General features: G+C 43.8%; 1 protein-coding gene across 1 annotated transcript; it reads right to left on the bottom strand.

Moving 5' to 3' along the window:
• Positions 1-465: 465 nt before the first annotated feature.
• LOC126481830 (glucose dehydrogenase [FAD, quinone]-like) lies at positions 466-25,654 on the bottom strand. The gene is made up of 3 exons (XM_050105790.1): positions 25,617-25,654; positions 16,383-16,728; positions 466-2,088 (listed from the first exon to the last, which is right to left on the bottom strand). Exons 1-3 carry the CDS (start codon positions 25,652-25,654, stop codon positions 466-468), a joined length of 2,007 nt encoding a protein of 668 aa, XP_049961747.1.
• Between the last annotated feature and the right edge of the window lie 559 nt (positions 25,655-26,213).

Below are 26,213 nucleotides of genomic sequence, written 5' to 3'. Positions count from 1 at the left end.
CCATTCGCGAACAGAAGAGGAAAACAGTTGCTCGTTCCTCTCTTTTAAAAGACAAACCTGTATCACTTCGTCAAATACGCCAGAGATGTCAGACCGGCTGTTTCGCGTATCTTGTTGATGTTTTAGTATTTAGTTCTGAGACTGATTTGATGCTGCTCTCTTCCCTCCACTACGAAACCGACGATTCCTTAATGTCTCAGGATATGTGTTATGAACAGTATGTTCTTTAAGACAAGCTGTGCCATAAATTTCTTTTCTAACCATTTCGGTTCACTGCTTCCACTTTCGATCAACCTGTCTGATTTTCAGTGTTATTCTGCAGCATCACATTTTAAAAGCTTCTTGTCTGGACTGCTAGTCGTTTAGGTTTCGCTGCATATAGACGGCCATAAGGGTCAGCGTAAGCAGTTAAACAAGTTTTTGTGTGGGGAAGGAAATCTTGGAGAGTCAATCGAAGGATATATCTCACTTTCTGGGATTGATGACGGGCGGTGTATGACCCTTACCTTTAAATTGACCATTGTTAATGACACCAAGCGCCGACGAATTGTCGACGACTTCCGTTTCTTCGGGCCAGTCTTCCTTGATGAAATCGGCCGCTCTCTCGGCCAACATGACGATGGACGAGATGGGGTTGGAGTTGGGTATGTACGGGAAGACGGAAGCGTCGACGACGCGCAACCCAGCCACGCCGTGCACCCGGAAGCGCGGGTCTACGACGGCGGAGTCGTCGGTGGCGGGCCCCATCTTGCAGGTGCCTCCCTGGTGGTTCTCGGCGCCGGTGCTGTAGCGCACCACGCACGCCCAGTACTCGTCTGACGCGAACTCGTAGTCCTCGCAGCCGGCCGTCACCGTCGTGTCCAGCTCGAAGCCCCAGCGTTGCATCGCCTCCGTCCGTGTCATGTTGATCACCAGTTTGATGCCCTCGACCAGTATGTCTACATCGATCTGCTCAGAGAGGTAGTTGGGTCGAAAAATCGGGTAGTCGAGAGGGTCGGTGCTGCGTAGTTTCATATAACCTTTACTGCGTGGCATGATGTTAGTAGGTCGCGCATCGATGTAACGGCGACCGCAGTCGACGCCCACGTCACCGCTGGAGCATTCTTCTGGCAGACCCGATCGGGAGCAAGCTGCATTGAAGCCGTCAAAGAAGATCTGCAGGTCGGGCACGCCGTCGGTGGCGTACTTTGAAAGCATGAAGCCTGTCGTCTGTGTCAGACCTGTACCTGTCATCGGACCAGTGCGGTTGCTGATGAAGTCTTGCAGCACCTCTGTGGTCAGTGTCTGGTAGGATGTATCATTTATGAAAAAGGCCACGAAACCAGATACGTGATTGTGCAGATTCTGGCCGACAGACAAGTTCTTCAGCACTGTGATGCCCAAGTCCTCGAGGTCGGCCTGTGGCCCAACACCAGAAAGCATTAGTATCTGTGGAGATCCGATGGCTCCTGCGCTTAGGATGACTTCCTTATTGGCCATTACTGTATGCAGGTTGTTCTCACTATCCAGAAATTCTACGCCAGTCGCTGTCAAAGTTTCAGGGTCGATAAGAACTCTGGTCACATGCGCGTTTATACCAGTGTAAAGTTTGGGATTACTGGCAGCAGCGGGCCTGAGATACAGCCTGGGTGTACTACCTCGGAGACTGTCTTTCACCATCATCTGTGCTATGGCGACACCCGTTTGGTTGCTGCCACAGAGGTCTCCCGTGCGGTAGCCGAGCTCTATTCCCGCCTCCACGATGGTCTCAGAGAGCAGCGGGTGGCTGGCGAAGTGCTGCACCACGAGTGGTCCTTCTGTGCCGTGGTACCCTTCCTCCAGTTGGTCGGCCTCCAGGTTGTTCTCCGCTTTAATAAAGTACGGCAGCACGTCATCGTAGCCCCAGCCTTCGTTGCCAGCTGCTTCCCACCCGTCGTAAATGCTGCGGTGTGCCCTGGTGTACATCATGCCTTGCATGCTGCCAGTTCCAGAGACCATCTTGCCTCGCGGCCAGCTGCAGACGCCTCCTGTACTGAGGCACGCCTGCTCCTGCACGTCGGTCGTGTAGTTCCAGTCAAGCACCGTGTTCTCCGCTGCGACTGCGAATGCCTGCAGAAAATAAAAGGTGATGCAGTTTGTTTACTACGCTCCGCTCTAACGCAAAACTCCATAAAAAGTAGCTATTTTAAAAATCTGTATGGACTTATTAAGTTGAACACGTAAAAACGACACACACTCTCTCTGTTGCCGGCCAGTGTGGCCATGCGCTTCTAGGCGCTTCAGTCTGGAACCGCGTGACCACTACGGTCGCAGGTTCGAATCCTGCCTCGGGCATGGGTGTGTGTGATGTCCTTAGGTTAGTTAGGTTTAATTAGTTCTAAGTTCTAGGCGACTGATGACCTCAGAAGTTAAGTCGCATAGTGCTCAGAGCCATTTTTTTTCTCTCTCTTCATACTACACTCTGAAGATTCGACAGAAAGTGGCCAGATAGATTTCGGTTCCCTCGAGTCCTAAAAGATTTTCGAACTTGTACTAAATGTCAACTGATAACAAAGACACGATCGTAAATGAGCAATTTTAAATACTGTACTGGTTCGCAGGATTCTTGACCGATATAGGACAGGCCGTACTTCTGATGTACTGGTGCTTATCAAGAAGAAAGTTAACTTCAGTTAAAGAGATAAGCATGAGTATTAGAGCCGCTCATGTATTCAGTACATCTGGTTATTAATTTAAAGGGGACACCCTTAACGTTTGATAAACAAGATCAAGAAACAAGGTTTTCCAGAAGTGTTAGCATTTCATTATGAAGTTGACATAATTTTCTGTCTACCGATACCTTGAAGCAACTGTAAACAAAACAATGCGCTTCTTTTAAAATCATTTGTGAACTTTGAAAATAGAGAGGATAATGATATGATACTTGCTAAAGTCTGTTGCGGAACTTTATACGAAAACAAAATGAGGACCCCCTGCCCAACTATTGTTTGCAAGTGCAGCTTTATTGGCTTCCATTGCCATATAAACATTGGTTAATACGGCAGAATATGCACTGTGCCGTTTGACTTCGGATTTTGCACATTTCTCGTCTTTTTTGTGAAAATTTCTACAGGAAACTTGCAAGTTACGAGTTTTAATAATATATTCGCCTCTCCGTTTATTTCCACTTGAAGAAAGACTTGCATCTCTGCCTTCACCTGTTCATGAAACATAAACGGCGTCATATTTTTTGTTCACCTTGCAAATTAGACGAATGTCCAAAAGTTGTGCATGATATACAAATGGAGGAAAAGCAAAGAGAGAGAGAAGACGATCAAAATGACTGTCAACTTTTCTCCACAAAGATGAGGTGCGTGTTCATAAGGAAGGACTACTCTGTCTTAGAATTGTGACGCGATTCAAATGTAAAAGTGCATTTGAAACGTAATATATCAGCTCTACAGGATAAATTCTTCATGAATGTTGCAAAGTAATGCGACACGCATGCCATTGGTTCCCTCTTTTACAAGGTACAAATCGCAGACACCTTGAAGCAAGTGAGTCTCAGCTGTGATGAATGAATCACTAAATTTCATGTCATGTATTTGTAGACGGCTTCGAGATGGAGGGAAAGTTCGCTCTACATAAACCCAAGGTTCACCAGGAGTAACCACTCCACAATGGGACCGATTTTCGGCCTCAGCAGCGGCGAATTCCAGTGGTATCTGCAGGACTGGCCTACAGAAAATAGAGCTGGCTCAGATATTGCAGTGTGCGATAAAGTGTGAATGTGGCTCGGAGAAGCAAGCTCATATGCTTCTCAACCGGTAATACATTTCCAGCTTACAAAGTTGGACCTGCGTATTATGAAACCAAAAACATCAAAATACTACCGGGAATAACTGGAGGAATTTTCTTTCCACAAATGAATTCAGCTAGAGTTTTCGGAATGAATGTAGTCACAAGTTTGTATGGAGGGAAAGTGGTGATGTGACAAAGAAGGAAGAGTAGGATTCAAGATTAGTATGGGATTCGAGAAAGATGACTCTTTAGAGGAACCTTCCGAGTATTTATTGGAAACAATTTAGGAAAAGCATCAAAGACAATATTAGATGTCCGGACGGTGTTTGACGCCCAGTCCTTCCGAATGCGGATTCAGTGTGTTAAACACTGCACCACCTGAGTAGCGGGTACAATTACAGGAAGACAGTGGAAAGAGATCAACTGCTGTGTGGAAGAGATCTGATGTAGGTACGCTTCATGGTGCAAGGATGTAGAGATCCACCTTACAAGAGATGTAGAGGCGAGCAGTTGCAACCAAATGCGTGGCTTTTCAAACTTGCAGTTGGTCCACACTTCCGCTTTATGAAAATTAATGTCCGTCTGCATCCAACTGTTCTGGTAGTTGAATATTGCACAGAAGAAGAACATTGTTCTCGGAGGTCTCCGACTCTGCCGGCCCCGTCGACCGAGCGGTTCTAGGCGCTTCAGTCCGGAACGGCGCTGCTGCTACGGTCGCAGGTTCGAATTCTGCCTCGGGCCTGGACGTGTGTGATGGCCTTAGATTAATTAGGTTAAGTAGTTCTAAGTCTAGGGGACTGATGACCTCAGATGTTAAGTCCCATAGTGCTTAGAGCCATTTCTCCGATTCTAAATCTTGCAGAGTACATCTGGAACACATTGGGAAGAAGAACTGCACGCACCAGCCGCCAGCCGTTTTTCAGGCCTCTGTGATGGTTTTCTTAAGGATGCTTTGGCTGCCAGTACAGATTCTTAATCGCTTCATAACCAGCCGTCCACGTGGCGGTCACATATGTCTGGCAATTAGAGGTAACCAATGCAAAAATTGTTTCGCTGTTGTGCAAAAGCTTTTCTTCTTGTATTACTTTAAAAATAAATTGTGTCTTCGGTGTCAAAACGGTGCATTCGGCGCTGAGACTGAAGTGCTTGAAGATGTGACGTTGTTGCTTGAAAATCGGGATCCAGTAGCATATCTGTGGCATTAAATTGCAGTATTTATCAAGAAGCTACTCTTTACTCAGCCGAAGCGCCACTGCATTACCTTTCTGATGTGCTGCATTCTTTATCTTTGGATCACGTGCTAATGCGAAGATACCGTATTCTTCCCTATGCATATGCACAATGTCAAGTTGTGAATAAATGTCTCTATTTTCCATATCATGGTTAACTTTTGTACACTACTGTATTGTGCAGCGTGAACACAAATATGCTACCATTAATGTTTCATAAACGAGTAAAGATATCGAAGCATGGTTTCCTTCGAGTAGAAACGCATGGATGGGGCAAATAATTTACTGTGTGGTTAATTCTGGTAACTGGCTGGTTTTCAGAGAACATTTTCGCAGAAAACGAGAAATATGCAAAATGTGAAGGCCATGGTAGGCAGCGCAGACCAGTTTCTGCACTAATATACAACGTTTATGTGACAATAGAAGTAAAGTTGCACTGAGGCAGTAGGTATTGTCTTTTTCTAATTGTTCCGTTTAAAGACATTTTAGTTGCTTCAATAAACTTATGTGAATTAACTACATAGCGAAATACCATCATTTGTCGAAAACCTTGTTCCCTGATGTTTATACATTATTAGGGATGTCCTCGTGTAACGACTAGCATTATAACGGGTGCTTGTAATTAAACTTTCCCTAATAAATGAAAAACACTAGATTGCTTTTGTTTACAGTATTACTTTTATTGTGTTAACCGGTTTTCGGCTCACAAGGCCATATTCAGACATTTACTGAGTATTGTCACCAAAAAAAAGTTACAATGTTTGTAAACAACATTAGAAGAGAAGTTTCACGCCTACATTGAAGCAGAAACATACAGTAAGTAACATCTTTGACAGTGTGGTGGTAATGCAGTGTAAAAAGTAAAAAACTGAACAGTAAGTAAAAAAAATAGTAACGGAGTAGTCAGGAAAGAACTTTAGCACAAAATAGGAACAACATGCCTACCTAAAAGTTTTTGTTTGTAAACAAAACTAACAAAATAAAATAAAAATTAACTCTTGACAAGGCTACTCCGGGAGGTATAAAACATGGAGAGTGATTTATCATTATGTTGTTCTACCAAGAGCCCACGGAAGATTCAGTTAAGATGATAAACTTTCCGTATTTAACACGTTATAACGCGTTAACTAATTACCGTTCGAGTATCAAACTTGGTAGCATTAACGTCAAGGACACGGGGAAGAGAAGTAATGCAGAATCAATTCAATTGAAAGACTTTTAATGTGCTGCTACGTTACATCATACCATTACATAGAAAGCGCAGGATTGCTTTCGAAGGATGTCCGTGTGTATACTGGCTACCTCACTTGCTAATTCGATCGTTTCGAAACGTCTTTCGGAGAAGCAGGTGAACTTCACGAGCGGTGTGCGGTGAGGTCCCATCTTGCATGAAAACTGTTGAGTTCAATGCGTCTGTCTCCTGCGGGGCGGATATGACATGCTGGCGAAGTATATCGCAATAACGCTGGCCTATCACACTGCACGTCTTTGTCCTTGGGCGCCAGCCTGTTCAAAAAAGAATGGGCCGATGATGAACGTAGCCGGTGAATCCACACCAAACGGTAACACGTTCACCATACACAGGAACTTCATCACAGTGACTGGAGGTGAAGATCCCCACACTAGGCAATTCTGTGTGTTCGCCTTACCCGTAAGAGAAAAATCAGCTTCGTCTGTCCGTATGATGGTGCAGGGCCAGCCCTCTTCAATTTCAATCCTTTCGAGAAAGCGGAGAACGAAGTGAACACATCGTTGTGCGTCCTGTGGTGCAAGGTACTGTGCGATATGGATCGTGTACGGATACCATTTGAGAATGGTTCGAAGCGCCGGCGTTATAGTGGACCACGGGATGTTCAACTGTCGTGACACAGCACGCGCACTGCCTGACGATCGAGAATTGCGCTCAGCGTTGTCTGCCATAGCAACAGCGATTTCATCAACCACCTGTGGTGCAACCGGTCGTCGGCCTCTTCCCGGAGGGACGCCCAGTTCTCCAGGTGATTCGAACTTCTTCATTATGCTCCACACAGCAGGTGGAGAAAGAGGACCCTTCCGTAATCCTTTCAGCCCGCGATATTCTACAAGTGCAGTTGCAGTATTACTGTTGTTTTGATAATAGAGCTTCATCAATAACGCCCTGCTCCTTTTGTCCAAGCTCATGCTGACACGTCAACAAGTGCTCTGCGACTGGTCAGGTAGGTGAGACTATGGATCACGATGACTGATGGTTCAAATGGCTCTGAGCACTATGGGACTTAACATCTGAGGTCATCAGTCCCCTAGAACTTGGAACTACTTAAACCTAACTAACCTAAGGACATCACACACATCCATGCCCGAGGCAGGATTCGAACCTGGGACCGTAGCGGTCGCGCTGTTCCAGACTGTAGCGCCTAGAATCTCTCGGCCTCCACGATGACTGATCACGGCACTTGATGGCCATAGTTGTAACTGGACTGTGACGCTGTGGCACATGGAAATCATGCACCCCATGCTATGGACATTAATGCTACCAAGTTTGGTACTCGTTCGGTAATTAGTTTCCCTGTTATAACGTTTTAAATAGGGAAAGTTTAATTATAACCGCACGGTACATAGAACTCATTAGCGGCCATGTAAAAAATGCTTGTGGCACACCGAACGTTAGCCTTCTTCTTGATAAATAGGTAATCGCTGATAGAACTGCGTGTTGGCTTTGGTTCCTCAAAACTTCTGTGAAACAGTCGCAAGCTTAAAAGTAAACCGTGTCTCTGTTCCTAACTGCAAAAAAGCCACATTTTAAGACTCAAGGACAACGAAATTTGCCTGAAAGTCTTCTTTCAATTGCATCTTTAGGATATTTGTATACCAAATGTTTTGTAATTACGCTTTTCCTCGCTTTGAAGTTCTACCGACAACTTGTTTAAGATATCAGCTTGTAGTGCTGATTATTCTTAAAATTGCGACACTAGTGCACGAAAGACTTAACAGGCGGTGTGAGCAACAATCTTAGATTGTTGAGCGACGACGCTGTACCCAACAGCAAAGTCATCAACAGATGTCGAAGTAACTTCGAGTGTACTCCAGGGAACCGTGTAGGGTCCTTTGCTATTCACGTTGTAAATTAACGATCTTGCGGACTTTATTAATACAAACGACAAACTTTTCGCAGATGAACTTGTCTACATGAAATACAGTCTGAACGGAACTGCAGAAATGGTCAGTCAGACCTTGATGAGATTTCAAAATGGTGTATGACTGGCAGCTTGCTTTAATTGTTCAAATATTAAAATTGTGCACTCCATCGAAAACCAAAGTACCAAATAAAATAATATTAGTGAGCCACAGCTGGAATCTGTAAACTAATACTAACACTTCGACGTAGCACTTAGTAGGAACATGAAGTGGAACGATCACATAGGCTCAGTCGCGGTTTCTTGATAGAATACCGGGGAAATGCAATCAATCTACAAAGGACATTGCTTATAAATTACTCGTCCTACCCATCCTGGAATACTGGGCAAGTGTGTGGGACCCATACCAGATAGGACTAGCAGGTGACTTTGAACGTACACAGAGAAGGGCAGCACGAATGGACACTGGTTTGTTTGACCTGTGGGAGGGTGTCGCTGATATGTTGAAAGAACTGAACTGACGGACTCTTGTAGCCTGACGTACACTATCCCGGGAAAATATACTAATAAAGTTTTAAATGATGACACTAGGAATACACTACATATCGCTCCCATAGGATCTTAAGGATCAGAGTACATTAATTACAGCACACACAGAGGCATTTAAACAATAATTCTTCCCACGCTCCGCTCCATACTTGAATGGAACGGTAAGGAGCTATAATAAACGGTACAGTGGGATGTACTCCCAGCCGTGCACCTCACATTAGTTCGCACATTATTGATGCAGGGGTAGATGTAGATCATCGCTGGGTAAATGGGACCGAGTTAAATAAGTTTTCGGTTGATTTAGCGAATGGCCTTAAAATGTGGATGAGGAAGAGTAAAAATACTACTACATTTTTTTAGATTATTAATGTGAAACTTCTGCTTTCATTCAATTTATGCAATTACATACATACTACGTAAGCCACCGCAAGTTTCATGGTGGAGGGTACCGCGTACCAGTATTAGTAATTTCGTTTCTTGTTCCACTCGCTAATAGAGCGAGGGAAAATCGAGTATCTAAAAGCCCCCTTGCGAGACCTAATTCTTCACGCCTTATCTTCGTGATCCTTCCGCAAATTTCCGTTGGTGGAAGTAGAATCATCCTACAGTCAGCCTCAAATGCCGGTTCTCTAAATTTCCTCAATACTGTCTCGCGATAAGAGCTTCATCTTCCCTCCACGGATTTCCATTTGAGTTCACGAAGTATCTCCGTAATACTTGCGTGTTGACGGAACCTACTGGTAACAAATCTGGCAGCACGCCGCTGAGTTGCTTCGATGTCTCCCTTTAGTCCGACCTAGTGTGGCGTGGAACGTCAGAAGCTTGAACGTGGTAGGGAAGCTAGAAAATCTGGAAAGGGAAATGCAAAGGCTCAATCTAGATATAGTCGGGGTCAGTGAAGTGAAATGGGAAGAAGACAAGGATTTCTGGTCAGATGAGTATAGAGTAATATCAACCGCAGCAGAAAATGATATAACGGGAATAGGACTCCTTACGAATAGGAAGTTAGGGCAGAGAGTGTGTTACTGTCAACAGTTTAGTGATAGGGTTATTCTTATCCGAATCGACAGCCAACCAGCACCGACAACGATAGTTCAAGTAGACATGCCGACGTCGCAAGCTGAAGATGAAGAGATAGAGGAGGTATATGAGGACATTTAAAAGATAATACACTATGTAAGAGGAGATGAAACTCCAATAGCCGTGGGGGACAGGAATGCATCTGGAAGGGAAGAAGTAGAAGAAAAGGTTACAGGAGAATATGGACTCGGGACAAGGAATGAGAGAGGAGAAAGACTAATTGAGTTCTGTAACAAATTTCAGCTGTTCAAGAATCACAAGAGGAGAAGGCCGAATGATACGGAAAGATTTCACTTAGATTACATCACGGTCATACAGAGATTCTGAAATCAGGTACTGGATTGTAACACGTACCAAGGGGCAGACATGGACTCAGATAACAATATAGTGGTGATGAAAGGAATGCTGAAGTTTAAGAGATTAACCACGAAGAATAAATACGCAAGTAAGTGGAATACCGAAGTATTAAGGAAAGACGAGATACGCTTGTAGTTTTCTAAGGCTATAGATACAGCAATATGGAATATCTCATTAGGCAGTACAATTGAAGAGGGATTGACATATCTGAAAAGGGTAACCACAGAAATTGGAAATAAAAACACAGATACAAAGAAGCTAACTACGAAGAAACAATGGGTAACAGAAGAAATACTTCAGTAGATCGATGAAAGAAGGAAGTACAAAAATGTTGAGGGAAATTCAGGAATACAGAAATACAAGTCGCTGAGGAATGAAATAAATAGGAAGTCAGGGAAGCTAAGACGAAATGGCTGCATGAAAAATGTAAAGAAATGGAAAAAGAAATGATTGTCGGAAGGACTGACTCAGCACATAGGAAAGCCAAAATAACCTTCGGTGAAATTAAAAGCAAAGGTGGTAACATTAAGAATGCAACTGGAATTGCACTATTAAATGCAGAGGAGAGAGCGTATAGGTGGAGAGAGTACATTGAAGGCCTCTGTGAAGGGGAAGATTTGTCTGTTATGATAGAAGAAGCAACAGGAGTCGATTTAGAAGAGACAGGGTATCCAATATTAGAAACAGAATTTAAGAGAGCTTTGGAGGGCTTTAGATCAAATAAGGCAGAAGGAATAGACAACATTCCATCAGAATTTCTAAAATCATTAGGGGAAGTGGGAACAAAAGACTATTCACGTTGGTGTGTAGAATGTATGAGTCTGGCAACATACCATCGGACTTTCGGAAAAATATCATCCGTGCTATTCTGAAGACTGCAAAACTGACAAGTGCGGGAATTACCCCACAATCAGCTTAAAAGGTCATGCACCCAAGTTGCTGACAAGAATAATAAACAGAAGAATTGAAAAGTAAATTGAGGATGTGTTAGATGACTATCAATTTGGTTTTAGGAGAGGTAAAGGCAACAGAGAGCAATTTTGAAGTTGCGGTTGATAATGGAAGCAGGACTAAAGAAAAATCAAGACACTTTCATAGGATTTGTCGACCTGGAAAAACCTTTCGACAATGTAAAATCGTAGAAGATGTTCGAAATTCTGAGAAAAATATGGGTAAGCTATAGGGAGACACGGACAATGTACAATACGTAAAAGAGCCAAGAGGGAATAATAAGAGTGGACGACCAAGAACGATTTGCTCGTATTGTAAAGGGTGTATGACGGGGATGTAGTCTATCGCCCCCTAACGTTCAATCTGTACATCGAAAAAGCAGTGATGGAAATAAAAGAAAGGCTCATGAGTGGAATTAAAATTCAAGGTGGAAGGATATCAATGATACGATTCGCTGATGACGTTGTTATCCTCAGTGAAGTGAAGGAGAAATGGTTCAAATGGCTCTGAGCACTATGGGACTTAACTTCTAAGGTCATCAGTCCCCTAGAACTTAGAACTACTTAAACCTAACTAGTCTAAGGACATCACACACATCCATGCAGGATTCGAACCTGCGACCGTAGTGGTCGCGCGGTTCCAGACTGTAGCGCCTAGAACCGCTCGGCCACCCAGGCCGGTGAAGTGAAGGAGAATTACATGATCTTATGAATGAATGGAATGAACGGTCTAATGAGTACAGAATACGTATTGAGAATAAACTGAAGGAAGATGAAAGTAACGAGAACAGCGAGGTACTTAACATAAGGAATGATGATCACGAAGCAGATGAAGTTAAGGGATTCTACTACATAGGCAGAAAAATAGCCGACGACGGACGGAGCAAGGAGGACATTAAAAGTAGACTAGCACTGGCAAAAAGGGCATACCTGGTCAAGAGAGGTCTACTAGTATCAAACATAGGCCTTAATTCAAGGAAATTTCTGAGAATATAGGTTTGGAGCACGGCATTGTATGGTAGTGAAACGTGAACTGCGGGAAAACCGGAACATAAGAGAACCGAGTCATTTGAGATGTGGTGCTACAGACGCATGTTGAAAATTAGGTGGACTGATAAGTTAAGGAATGAGGATTTAGGAGAGGAAAGGAATATATGGAAAACACTGACAAGGAGAAGTGACAGGAGGGTAGGACATTTGTTAAGACGTGAGGGAGTGACTTCCGTGATACTAGGGGAGCTGCAGAAGGCAAAAACTGTCGAGGAAGACAGAGATTCGAATACATCCAGCAAATAACTGAGGACATAGGTTGCAATTGCTACTCTGAGATGAACAGGTTGGCGCAGGAGAGGAATTTGTGGCGGGCCGCATCAAACCAGTCAGAAGACTGATGACTCAAAAAATAAATAAATAAAGAAAGAAAAAGTGGTGAACCCAAACACTAACACTCGAACACACTGTTCGCTTCTCGTGGTCTAGTGGTTAGCGTTGCTGCCCCTGGATCATGGGGTCCCGGGTTCGATTCCCGGCCAGGTTGGGGATTTTCTATGCCCAGGGATTGGGTGTTTGTGTTGTCCTCATCATTTCATCGACATCATCATTCGTGATAGTGGCTAGACTGGACTGCGTAAAAAATTGGAGTGTGAAAAAATTGGGACTTTGTACGGGTGCCGATGACCGGCAGTTGAGCGCCCCGTTATACAAACATCGCCATCATCATCGAACAGTACTCAAGAATGGGTCGCACTAATGTTCTATACTCCCTGTCCTCCGTACATGAGCTACACTTTCTCAAAATGCTCCCACTATAAGGATGCCGAGCATTCGCCTTCCCTACCACCAAACTGACGTGTTCATTCCATTTCATATCGTTTTGTAAACGCTACGCTTAGATATTTAATAGAAGTGACTGTGCAAAACAGCACCCTACTAAGGCTGTACTGGTACTTTACAGGATTATTTCTCCTGCTCAACCGCATTAACTTACATTTTTCCACATTTAGAGCAAGCGGCCGTTGGTTACAGCAACTAGAAATTTTGTCTAAGTCGTCTCGTACACTCGCACAGTCACTCGGCGACGACACCTTCCCGTTTTCCACAGCCTCATCAGCAAACAGCTTCCAAAACCAGACAATCTGATGTCCAGAACTGACATCTGACCACAACTTCTGTTTCCTTCATAAGGTTTTTGAATCACGTAGGTGATATTGGCTGTTAGAATGGATAACGCGCTGTATTGCGGACGAGCGATTTAATTCCAGTTTTTGATAATCCAGAAGTAAACTATGCACCCTACAGAAAGGTGATTCCCTAGGAGAAAGTCACAGATACCTACAGAACCCGTTGCTGTAAATATCTAACAAAATTTTGACGATTCCTAGCAGACGTGATGAAAGACAGTTGTTGTATGTGGCGTAGCAGATTCCGTATAAATTTACACGTTTCTGGTAAGTCTTCGTTGGGGGCAAACCGTACAATGTATCTGACAACGTCGTCGTAACCGCAGTTACGGACATTAAGTACTACAACAATTTTAAGAGCCCTCTCTGATGACACTTGATTACCATTGTTCTCGTTTTAACATTTTGATTTTGTTGTTTCTATGGCTTTCAGTCAGAAAGCTGATTTAATGGAGCTCTCCATGCCATACAGTAGAGCTGCATCTCCACGGAAAGTATAATGACTGTTGTTTCCCTTTGCTTTCATCAGTCTGCAGCAACAACTTAGCAAGCCTGTGGTGAATGTTGCTACAAGGTTATATCAGTCAGTTCTCTATAATGTTGCCGCTGTACATACTGAAAAGATTGCTGTCCCTCTTCCTGAAGCATGTCAACCTTGTTTTGAGCAGCGTTTGTAAACATTACGAGTTCCACATATTAAACTCTAGTGTAATATATTAAAGCTATTTGTAGGCTGCTGTTAATTCTTCAGTTACAGAGTATATTGGTGAGAAAATTCTGTATATCGTTATATGTAATTAAATGACGTGTGGGTGGCCAAAGCGTACTTTGTTTGTTGTGGACCTTCTTGTACCGTGAAATGGAAGAACGTCCTCTGCCATTGAAAGCACGATATATGGCTACGCCGCTCTGTCTGCGGAGTCTTGTCACGGTACGCTCGGCTCCCCCCGTCGGAGGTTCGAGTCCTCCCTCGGGCATGGAGTGTGTGTTGTCCTTAGCGTAAGTTGGTTTAAGTTAGATTAAGTAGTGCAAAAGCTTAGGGACCGATGACCTCAGCAGTTTGGTCCCATAACACCTTACCTCAAATTTCCAAATGTTATATGCAAATGATCTAATAATTTTACCTATCTTGAAACTGTAACTATTTGTTGGTTTCCAATAGCTTGTATTTCAGAATTTTTTAACTTGTAACTGGGTTTTGATAGCACCTCTTTTTAATTTGATTTCACTTACCGATTTTTGGAGTATAGTAGAGTAATAACGTTGCACAAAGACTATTAAGTTCAATATTGACAATATTTTTCTTAACTGTAACACTTTTTAATTTGAAAGGAATATTTTTTCCTAGATAAATGACGACGTTAGAGCTTGGAACAGTTTTCCACATTTGAAAAAACCGTACTTTCAGAGAAAGACTTCAGCACGCTTAAAATGAATACTACCATTTGAAAATGAAATAAGAAAATTTATTAAGCTTTTATTACAGAGCTAGCTAGAAGCGAAAAATTGAAACGTCTTCCTAGGTGCAAGGCCCTCTCCTGCACATTGGAAAGTACGGTTTTTATGACAAGGAAAGCCCTCTCTGTACATTTCGTCGTTGTTCTGAAGTTTTAGTACAAATTCTGAATCCTTTTGAACTACAAAGAATGACATATATTCCATTGCACACTTTGTCAGTTAGTAGTAATTCTATGTAGATATGCACATGTTTTTACACTACTGGCCATTAAAATTGCTACACCACGAAGATGACGTGCTACAGACGCGAAATTTAACCGACAGGTAGAAGATGCTGTGATATGCAAATGACTAGCTTTTCAGAGCATTCACACAAGGTTGTCGCCGGTGGCGACACCTACAACGTGCTGACATGAGGGAAGTTTCCAACCGATTTCTCATACACAAACAGCAGTTGACCGGCGTTGCCTGGTGAAACGTTGTTGCGATGCCTCGTGCAAGGAGGAGAAATGCGTACCATCACGTTTCCGACTTTGATAAAGGTCGGATTATAGCCTATCGCGATTGCGGTTTATCGTATCGCGACATTGCTGCTCGCGCTGGTCGAGATCCAACGACTGTTAGCATAACATGGAATCGGTGGGTTCAGGAGGGTAATATGGAACACCTTGCTGGATCCCAACGGCCTCGTATCACTAGCAGTTGAGATGACAGGTATCTTATCCGCATGGCTGTAACGGATCGTGCAGCCACGTCTCGATCCCTGAGCCAACAGATAGGGACGTTTGCAAGACAACAACCATCTGTACGAACAGTTCGACGACGTTTGCAGCAGCATGGACTATCAGCTCGGTGACCATGGCTGCGCTTACCGTTGACGCTGCATCACGGACAGGAGCGCCTGCGATGGTGTACTCAACGACCAACCTGGGTGCACGAATGGCAAAACGTCATTTTTTCGGTTGAATCCCGGTTCTGTTTACAGCATCCTGATGGTCGCATCCGTGTTTGGCGACATCGCTGTGAACGCACATTGGAGGCGTATATTCGTCATCGCCATACTGGCGTATCACCCGGCGTGATGGTATGGGGTGCCATAGGTTACACGTCTCGGTCACCTCTTGTTCGCATTGACGGCACTTTGAACAGTGGACGTTACATTTCAGATGTGTTACGACCCATGGCTCTACCCTTCATTCGACCCCTGCGAAACCCTGCATTACAGCAGGATAATGCGCGACAGCATGTTGCAGGTCCTGTACGTGCCTTTCTGGATACAGAAAATGTTCGACTGCTGCCCTCGCCAGCACATTCTCCAGATCTCTCACCAATTGAAAACGTCCGGTCAATGGTGGCCGAGCAACTGACTGGTCACAATACGCCAGTCACTACTCTTGATGAACTGTGGCATCGTGTTGAAGCTGCATGGGCAGCTGTACCTGTACGCGCCATTCAAGCTCTGTTTGACTCAATGCCCAGGCGTATCGAGGCCGTTATTACGGCCAGAGGTGGTTGTTCTGGGTACTGATTTCTCAGGATCTATGCACCCAAATTGCGGGAAACAGTAATCACATATCAGTTCTAGTATAATATATTTGTCCAATGAGTACCCGTTTATCGTCTGCATTTCTTCTTGGTGTAGCAATTTTAATGGCCAGTGGTGTAGATGGGTATGAGTGGTCTAAGCGCGAGAGCTGGCGCACTGACCGGTATTTGCGTGGCGGTGGGCTCCTCGGGCCCCGCCTCCAGCAGCAGCACGGTCCAGTTCTGCCTCTCCGAGAGGCGGGCGGCGAGCGCGGGGCCCGCGACGCCGGCGCCGACGACGATGAAGTCGACGGCGGGCGGGTCTCCCAGCTGCGGCAGCACCAGCGGCGCGTCGCGGCCCGCGCGTCCGCAAGGGTCGGCCAAGTCGCAGCGCGTCCGCAGCACGTACTCCACCATCGACATGAAGAGCGCGAAGCCCGCGCCGCACGTCCCCGCCAGGAACGCCGTGTCCTCGAACGCGCACTGGCAGCAGCTCACGTCCATCGTCCCGATGCTCTTTACGGCTCTCCTTTAAAGAATCGAGAAATACAGTTACTGAGCCCTTGTTTTGTTTTAGAACGTAGTTTCGTTTCACGCTTACAAAAGATTCAATCCTCTTCAAGCGCATTGTCTTTTGCACTACTAATTACTCTTCTCAATACGTCTTTCCTCAGCTTTTATTTTTATTGGTCAATGAATCGCACGTAATACACGTAACAGACCCTAGATATCCAATATGTATCTTAAAAGATTTTTACACTGTCCAGTGGCTTTTCTAACGAAGGTTGACATAGTACATGTGTAGAATTTCAAGCCGCGCGGGATTATCCGAGTGGTCTGAAGCGCTGCAGTCATGGACTGCGGCTGGTCCCGGCGGATATTCGAGTCCTCCCTCGGGCATGGGTGTGTGTGTTCGTCCTTAGGATAATTTAGGTTAAGTAGTGTGTAAGCTTAGGGTCTGATGACATTAGCAGTTAGGTCCCATAAGATTTCACACACATTTGAACACTTTTTTTAGAATTTCAAGATGCGTATCGCTTATTGTTAAATGGTCAGGCAGGTGTTTTCGATTTGGGCTATTCGGCATAGACTACAGTGGCTTTATATGACATTCAGTCGCCTGAACAATCGGCTCTGGTTTCTTTTTTGGTGTCTTTTGCGAACCTTTTCTGGAGACTGTCCACACATTACAGTACTTTCCTGTATTCTGTACACTATGTTTATTCCATGAAAGAAAAGGAATGCCGCTTTACAAATTAGAATATCCCTACCTACAATTCTCAACTTGTAGGAAAACGCACCTGCGTGATTACGATGTCCTTCTTCTTCTTCTTCTGCAATCCTGGGACGCTTCCTCTGAGTGTGGCGCATGGTAAACAGCCTAGCAAGAAGACACTGGGAAACCTACGAATCCTGTCCAACTTTTCTGGAAATAACAAGGGACTTGTCTGCTTTTTTTAGATTTTCAAATTGACGTTTCTTTCGATCTGTATTGCTTTTACCAAAACAAATTCGCCATGTGATATCCGATGACGGGGAAGAGCAAGGCAGCATTAACTCAAAAAGTCGGTTTTTGGACTTGTTCAGTTTTTGTAGTAAGCCTCTCGTATATAAGACGAATCACCTAAAACTTGCACCGCAGATATTACGGAAATGGAAAGTGCTATTGATATGCAGTCTTCATAGAATGGATTGGTAGTCAGGGACTCGTATTATTAGTCAATCAACAGATTCTAATAATACTTAAAAAGTGTATTTTTGTGCAAGCGTACACTTTTTAACTGAAACAATGCCTATTGACATTAACAGACTAAAAGAGACTAAATTAGAACGTTAGTGGTGTTTGCTGCAAGATTATAGTACGAGCCGTTTGCGTGACATCATATTTTGAAAAATTCCCACAGCGATACTTAATACCTGTGGTAGTACACATTAAAGAACAACAAAAATAGAATAAGGAGTTATGTGGATTTTGACCAATAACGAGGCAACTGACGATCACATGTTGTGTTCAAAATGACCGTCGACAGATACAACATACGCTTCCAATCCGGTATGGAATGACTGCTGCACACGTTCCAGCATTTCACCAGAGATGTCTGAATAGGCTGCAGTAGTACGTCATTGATATCATCAGACGTAGTTGATATGTCCTTGTAGACAGCATCTTTCAGCTTTCCCCACGGAAAAAACGTCCACAGGCGTTAAATTCGGGGAACAGGTCAGCTGAGGTACTTGTCCTCTGCGTCCAGTCCAACGTTTCGGAAGCAGTTCGTAAAGACATGTTGTAGTATTTCGTGCACTATGAGCTGAACAGGCATCATATTGGTACCACAGGTTTCTCCTGCTCTACAGAGAAATGTCCTCTAGCGTACGCGCAAGATGGACTGTTAAGAGGCTGTGATACCTGTGCATGTTCAGTGTTTTGTTTAAGAAAAACAGGAATATGAGCCGATGGCCCATTATCCCACACCACACTTTTACACTCCATGGGCGCTGACGTTCCACCTGATGCAGCCAACAGGGGTTGCCAACAGACTGATAGCGCATAAAAATATGCCGTTTCCCTGGCCATGATTGGTAAATGTGGTTTCATCGCCAAAGAAGATGGATGATACATCTGGAGTATCTTGTCTTAATGCCCGGCACAAAAGTTAACACGATTCTCATAATCGTTTTCATGCAGCTCTTAATGGAGAGATGTAATAGAAATGGAACCTATGTCGATGGAAAATGTGTAAGACACTTGCGTGACTCATGCCACTTCCTCGTGCGATTGCGAGGGATCTAACTTGCAGATCAACTGCAAAAGCAGCAAGAAAATTAATTTCCCGTTCTTCTCTCATCACTTGTTTCCTTCTATTTCGTTGTGTGGCTGTTACACTACCACTTTCACATAACTGTAGAGGTTAATAAATAACTACCGAGCTGGTTGATGGCTGTTGAGGTATCTTGCCGCTTACGTCGTACAAGAACGAACTGCATTCTTTCTACACTTTCCACACACCATGAGCAAGTCGGCTTTTTTATATTGGTAAATCTCATCGTCCACTCACAACCTACTGCGTGAACTGTCACACACTAACTGATGACCAGCAAATCGCAATGTACTCAGAGAACACACGAGAACACTGTAAGCAAGCACAACAATACCGTACCTAACAACCACGCCCCCCCCCCCCCCCCCCCCCCATGAACCATGGACCTTGCCGTTGGTGGGGAGGCTTGCGTGCCTCAGCGATACAGATAGCCGTACCGTAGGTGCAACCACAACGGAGGGGTATCTGTTGAGAGGCCAGACAAACGTGTGGTTCCTGAAGAGGAGCAGCAGCCTTTTCAGTAGTTGCAAGGGCAACAGTCAGGATGATTGACTGATCTGGCCTTGTAACATTAACCAAAACGGCCTTGCTGTGCTGGTACTGCGAACGGCTGAAAGCAAGGGGAAACTACAGCCGTAATTTTTCCCGAGGGCATGCAGCTTTACTGTATGATTACATGATGATGGCGTCCTCTTGGGTAAAATATTCCGGAGGTAAAATAGTCCCCCATTCGGATCTCCGGGCGGGGACTACTCAAGAGGATGTCGTTATCAGGAGAAAGAAAACTGGCGTTCTACGAATCGGAGCGTGGAATGTCAGATCCCTTAATCGGGCAGGTAGGTTAGAAAATTTAAAAAGGGAAATGGATAGGTTGAAGTTAGATATAGTGGGAATTAGTGAAGTTCGGTGGCAGGAGGAACAAGACTTCTGGTCAGGTGACTACAGGGTTATAAACACAAAATCAAATAGGGGTAATGCAGGAGTAGGTTTAATAATGAATAGGAAAATAGGAATGCGAGTAAGCTACTACAAACAGCATAGTGAACGCATTATTGTGGCCAAGATAGATACGAAGCCCACACCTACTACAGTAGTACAAGTTTATATGCCAACTAGCTCTGCAGATGACGAAGAAATTGAAGAAATGTATGATGAAATAAAAGAAATTATTCAGATTGTGAAGGGAGACGAAAATTTAATACTCATGGGTGACTGGAATTCGAGTGTAGGAAAAGGGAGAGAAGGAAACATAGTAGGTGAATATGGATTGGGGGACAGAAATGAAAGAGGAAGCAGCCTGGTAGAATTTTGCACAGAGCACAACATAATCATAACTAACACTTGGTTTAAGAATCATGAAAGAAGGTTGTATACGTGGAAGAACACTGGAGATACTAAAAGGTATCAGACAGATTATATAATGGTAAGACAGAGATTTAGGAACCAGGTTTTAAATTGTAAGACATTTCCAGGGGCAGATGTGGACTCTGACCACAATCTATTGGTTATGACCTGTAGATTAAAACTGAAGAAACTGCAAAAAGGTGGGAATTTAAGGAGATGGGACCTGGATAAACTAAAAGAACCAGAGGTTGTACAGAGATTCAGGGAGAGCATAAGGGAGCAATTGACAGGAATGGGGGAAAGAAATACAGTAGAAGAAGAATGGGTAGCTTTGAGGGATGAAGCCGGCCGCGGTGGTCTCGCGATTCAGGCGCTCAGTCCGGAACCGCGCGACTGCTACGGTCGCAGGTTCGAATCCTGCCTCGGGCATGGATGTGTGTGATGTCCTTAGGTTAGTTAGGTTTAAGTTGTTCTAAGTTCTAGGGGACTGATGACCACAGATGTTAAGTCCCATAGTGCTCAGAGCCATTTTTGAGGGATGAAGTAGTGAAGGCAGCAGTGGATCAAGTAGGTAAAAAGACGAGGGCTAGTAGAAATCCTTGGGTAACAGAAGAAATATTGAATTTAATTGATGAAAGGAGAAAATATAAAAATGCAGTAAGTGAAACAGGCAAAAAGGAATACAAACGTCTCAAAAATGAGATCGACAGGAAGTGCAAAATGGCTAAGCAGGGATGGCTAGAGGACAAATGTAAGGATGTAGAGGCCTATCTCACTAGGGGTAAGATAGATACTGCCTACAGGAAAATTAAAGAGATCTTTGGAGATAAGAGAACGACTTGTATGAATATCAAGAGCTCAGATGGAAATCCAGTTCTAAGCAAAGAAGGGAAAGCAGATAGGTGGAAGGAGTATATAGAGGGTCTATACAAGGGCGATGTACTTGAGGACAATATTATGGAAATGGAAGAGGATGTAGATGAAGATGAAATGGGAGATATGATACTGCGTGAAGAGTTTGACAGAGCACTGAAAGACCTGAGTCGAAACAAGGCCCCCGGAGTAGACAATATTCCATTGGAACTACTGACGGCCGTGGGAGAGCCAGTCCTGACAAAACTCTACCATCTGGTGAGCAAGATGTATGAAACAGGCGAAATACCCACAGACTTCAAGAAGAATATAATAATTCCAATCCCAAAGAAAGCAGGTGTTGACAGATGTGAAAATTACCGAACTATCAGCTTAATAAGTCACAGCTGCAAAATACTAACACGAATTCTTTACAGACGAATGGAAAAACTAGTAGAAGCCAACCTCGGGAAAGATCAGTTTGGATTCCGTAAAAACACTGGAACACGTGAGGCAATACTGACCTTACGACTTATCTTAGAAGAAAGATTAAGGAAAGGCCAACCTACGTTTCTAGCATTTGTAGACTTAGAGAAAGCTTTTGACAATGTTGACTGGAATACTCTCTTTCAAATTCTAAAAGTGGCAGGGGTAAAATACAGGGAGCGAAAGGCTATTTACAATTTGTACAGAAACCAGATGGCAGTTATAAGAGTCGAGGGACATGAAAGGGAAGCAGTGGTTGGGAAGGGAGTAAAACAGGGTTGTAGCCTCTCCCCGATGTTGTTCAATCTGTATATTGAGCAAGCAGTAAAGGAAACAAAAGAAAAATTCCGAGTAGGTATTAAAATTCATGGAGTAGAAATAAAAACTTTGAGGTTCGCCGATGACATTGTAATTCTGTCAGAGACAGCAAAGGACTTGGAAGAGCAGTTGAACGGAATGGACAGTGTCTTGAAAGGAGGATATAAGATGAACATCAACAAAAGCAAAACGAGGATAATGGAATGTAGTCTAATTAAGTCGGGTGATGCTGAGGGAATTAGATAAGGAAGTGAGACACTTAAAGTAGTAAAGGAGTTTTGCTATTTGGGGAGCAAAATAACTGATGATGGTCGAAGTAGAGAGGATATAAAATGTAGGCTGGCAATGGCAAGGAAAGCGTTTCTGAAGAAGAGAAATTTGTTAACATCCAGTATTGATTTAAGTGTCAGGAAGTCATTTCTGAAAGTATTCGTATGGAGTGTAGGCATGTATGGAAGTGAAACATGGACGATAAATAGTTTGGACAAGAAGAGAATAGAAGCTTTCGAAATGTGGTGCTACAGAAGAATGCTGAAGATTAGATGGGTAGATCACATAACTAATGAGGAAGTATTGAATAGGATTGGGGAGAAGAGAAGTTTGTGGCACAACTTGACCAGAAGAAGGGATCGGTTGGTAGGACATGTTCTGAGGCATCAAGGGATCACCAATTTAGTATTGGAGGGGAGCGTGGAGGGTAAAAATCGTAGAGGGAGACCAAGAGATGAATACACTAAGCAGATTCAGAAGGATGTAGGTTGAAGTAGGTACGGGGAGATGAAAAAGCTTGCACAGGATAGAGTAGCATGGAGAGCTGCATCAAACCAGTCTCAGGACTGAAGACCACAACAACAACAACAACCACGCAGGCTGAGTGGCACAAACATGTATGGAAACTTTTCAAAATACGATGCTTTGTAAACGATTCACACTAGAATCCTGCAACAAGCAAGGCAAGGTGAAATGTTCTGCCTGTACTAGTGTTTTAGCTTCACACTCAAGAGGGCTGTGAGCTGGAGCACCATCATATATGGTACCCATATTACCCTTTGTATCACCAAAGGAAATCTTCCAGCAGAGGAGGCTGGGTCAACCACAGGAGGTAGAGATATGTCTTGCATGTGAAGCGTTGTGGGAAGATGGAGTACCATGAAGTCGTCATCAAAAATTTCCGCTCACACATTGCCGCTGGAGCAGTGCTGATGGTTCACTGCCACATATTGTATTACAGGGATTCTCCGTAGCCCACAGCTGGGTGTTACGAAGGTTGCTGATATCATCTTCCATAAACAGAGCCTGATCTGTGAAGGCGATGGATCACAGAAGTCCCAGTATTACTGTGGCCCATGTGACGAGCCAGCGACAAAAGCGTCGCCGCGGAGGCAAGTCCATAGGCAAAAAGGCTTGCCGGCATTGTGATATGGGTAGTTGTTGTTCTCATGGAGAACGTTCCACATGGCTGCTTGGTGATGGTATTGGGATCACTGTCAGAGATCTCTTATCTCCACTTTCAAGTGGGTGCGCCTTCTTTGGGAAGCATTTACAAACCTGTCTTGCTCCTTATCCACTCAGGGGTCGTTCCCTGCAGTTTTTCCCTATTTGTCAAATCTCCCTATATATATATGTAACAGCTGTATCTGCCTGATGTTTTGTTAGATTCAGTATTGTTGATATATACAAATCGTCACCTAAATTTTTTTGTATTGAAAATATTTGCATAGTGAACTGGGCCTAACAGCAAAGAATTAAGAATCCAAGTAATGACTATTACCACAATTGAAATATAAAATTCAAAATACAGGTCACGACATTAATTTATATACCACCAGTAACTGCAAGACAATATTGCTCAGAAAGAAAAGACTATGTTGTAATTAAGAACAAACTGAATATGGGAGCAAATTGCTTTAGATATGCGCGCAGACCAAATCACGTTCATAATGATTTCAGTTTTTTCAACAATGCGTACTATATTAAGAACTTATCACAAAATAAATTATTATAGATAGTTCTCCTAGTAACAGCAATAAAGGAGGTAGGTTACAGTACACTTGTTCCCCCACTGTATGAATACTGCTCACCGGTGTGGAATCCATACCAGAAAGGGTTGATAGAAGAGATAGAGAAGATCCAAGGGAGAGCAGCGCGCTTTGTTACAGGATCATTTAGTAATCGCGAAAGCGTTACGGAGATGATAGATGAACTCCAGTGGAAGACTCTGCAAGAGAGACTCTCAGTAGCACGGTACGGGCTTTTGTTGAAGTTTCGAGAACATACCTTCACCGAGGAGTCAAGCAGTATATTGCTCCCTCCTACGTACTCGCGAAGAGGCCATGAGGATAAAATCAGAGAGATTAGAGCCCACACGGAGGCATACCGACAATGTTTCTTTCCACGAACAATACGAGACTGGAATAGAAGGGAGAACCGATAGAGGTACTCAAGGTACCCTCCGCCACACACCATCAGGTGGCTTGCGGAGTATGGATGTAGATGTAGATTAATTTTGAGTACACAGGATTTGCAAAAGGTTTAGTACATCACAAAACATTACATACTTTGGCGACTGATGACCTCAGAAATTAAGTCGCTTAGTGCTCAGAGCCATTATATACTTTGAGGTCGTACGGTTTACAAAGGCTCTACATTTCGATCCACGTCAAAGAATATGGAAGCGGAAAGTTTGAAGGACCTGAGCCTGTACGAGGGATTGTAAAACTTAAAAGGAGGCTCTTGAAGAAGAGGGAAAGGACGAAAAAACTGGAGTGCAGCGAGATGAGCTACAAAATTGCACTGCTTTTGTGTTCTTTCATCTAATAGTAATTTAATAAAACAACACTTGATAGTTGCAGCTGAACATCTGTGTTCACTTCAGGTAGAACAGTTTCGCATGGTGCCGTTACATGCTTTCCAAACAAAAATTGCTCTGAGCACTATGGGACTTAACTTCTGAGGTCATCAGTCCCTAGAACTTAGAACTACTTAAACCTAACTAACCTAAGGACGTCACAAGCATCCATGCCCGAGGCAGGATTCGAACCTGCGACCGGAGCCGTCGCGTGGTTACAGACTGAAGTGCCTAGAATCGCTCGGCCACACCGGCTGGCGCTTTGCAAACACTTGCAAAATTTTTGTAACGACTGTTATAAGTTCTTTGGCGCTTTATGAAAGTTTAATATCACAGGCACACAGTTAGCATGACATTCTTAGCAGTGTTGTCGAAAGTGTAGAAAATACGTACAGATTAGCCACGCAATTTATGAGTTTATGTCTCTACAGACTGAGCGCCCGTCAGGTTGGGAAATAAATCAAGATTCGTAGCACAAGTGAATGCAACTTGAAGTAACTGCTCTGCAGGACGACAGAGAACATGAAGATATAAAGATTTCTCCAAGCATTTCCGTCAGGATCGACCTCGCCATTTACACGTATCTCCACACAGATCCACATTCCATTCCAAGTACAATACTCGTTGTCCGCAGGCCTGCGCTCATCAACTGCTCAAGGAAGAAGTTTACTGTGACTTCCTGACAGCTTCCATACCTCAGAATCCGCTGTAGCATCATTCTACACCATTGATACATTAATGAGGGCATACCCAGCGAGGAGTAACTGACTAGTAGCAAGTGAACCCATTGTCCTTTCTCTTGGAGGTCAATCCTGTTTCGCGACTGGCCGCTATTCTCGGTGCACCTGAAAATGTCAAATGGCTCTGGTTTCTAGAAGCCTTCAGCAATGTTCAATTCGTGATTTTTTTTCTCGTTTTACCAGTGTCAAGCAGGAATATATAGATATATAGAAAGTGTTCACAAGTATCTGAACGATACCATCCTGAGAGCAAGATAACACAGGGCGTATCAAAAAGAATCATTCAATTAAAAAAAAAGACACCACTATTATGTTATTTGAGATTTGTGTGTGAACAACATACTTCTGGAAAGAGCAAACTCTGGAGTTTTACATAGTTCCACTAGGTAGCAGCAGAGTGCGCCCACTTCAGTTCTAGCACGTTGTTTGTGTAAAGGCAAATCGCCGGGCCGTCCCCGAGTGTCTGACACAGAACGCATCAGCCATTTTTACAGGTAGCATATATCTCGATATGCTTGAGATGTTTATTTTCCCACAATTGGAGGCTGATTCGAACGACTCCGTTTACCAATAGGATCGGGCACCGCCAAGCCTTACATTACTGGCC

Source organism: Schistocerca serialis, chromosome 5, assembly GCF_023864345.2.
Source record: "Schistocerca serialis cubense isolate TAMUIC-IGC-003099 chromosome 5, iqSchSeri2.2, whole genome shotgun sequence".
Taxonomy (NCBI): Eukaryota; Metazoa; Arthropoda; class Insecta; order Orthoptera; family Acrididae; genus Schistocerca; species Schistocerca serialis.
This window is presented reverse-complemented; position numbering and strand designations above follow the sequence as displayed.

What these genes read in the sequence shown, in the direction of transcription:
- LOC126481830 (XM_050105790.1), bottom strand. Translation starts at nt 25,654, where the DNA reads ATGGGTTCACTTGCTACTAGTCAGTTACTCCTCGCTGG. An exon ending in AGTCAGTTACTCCTCGCTGG is followed by an intron (nt 16,729 to 25,616) that starts GTATGCCCTCAT and finishes GATTCTTTAAAG; the next exon opens with GAGAGCCGTAAAGAGCATCG. An exon ending in CCACCGCCACGCAAATACCG is followed by an intron (nt 2,089 to 16,382) that starts GTCAGTGCGCCA and finishes TATTTTCTGCAG; the next exon opens with GCATTCGCAGTCGCAGCGGA.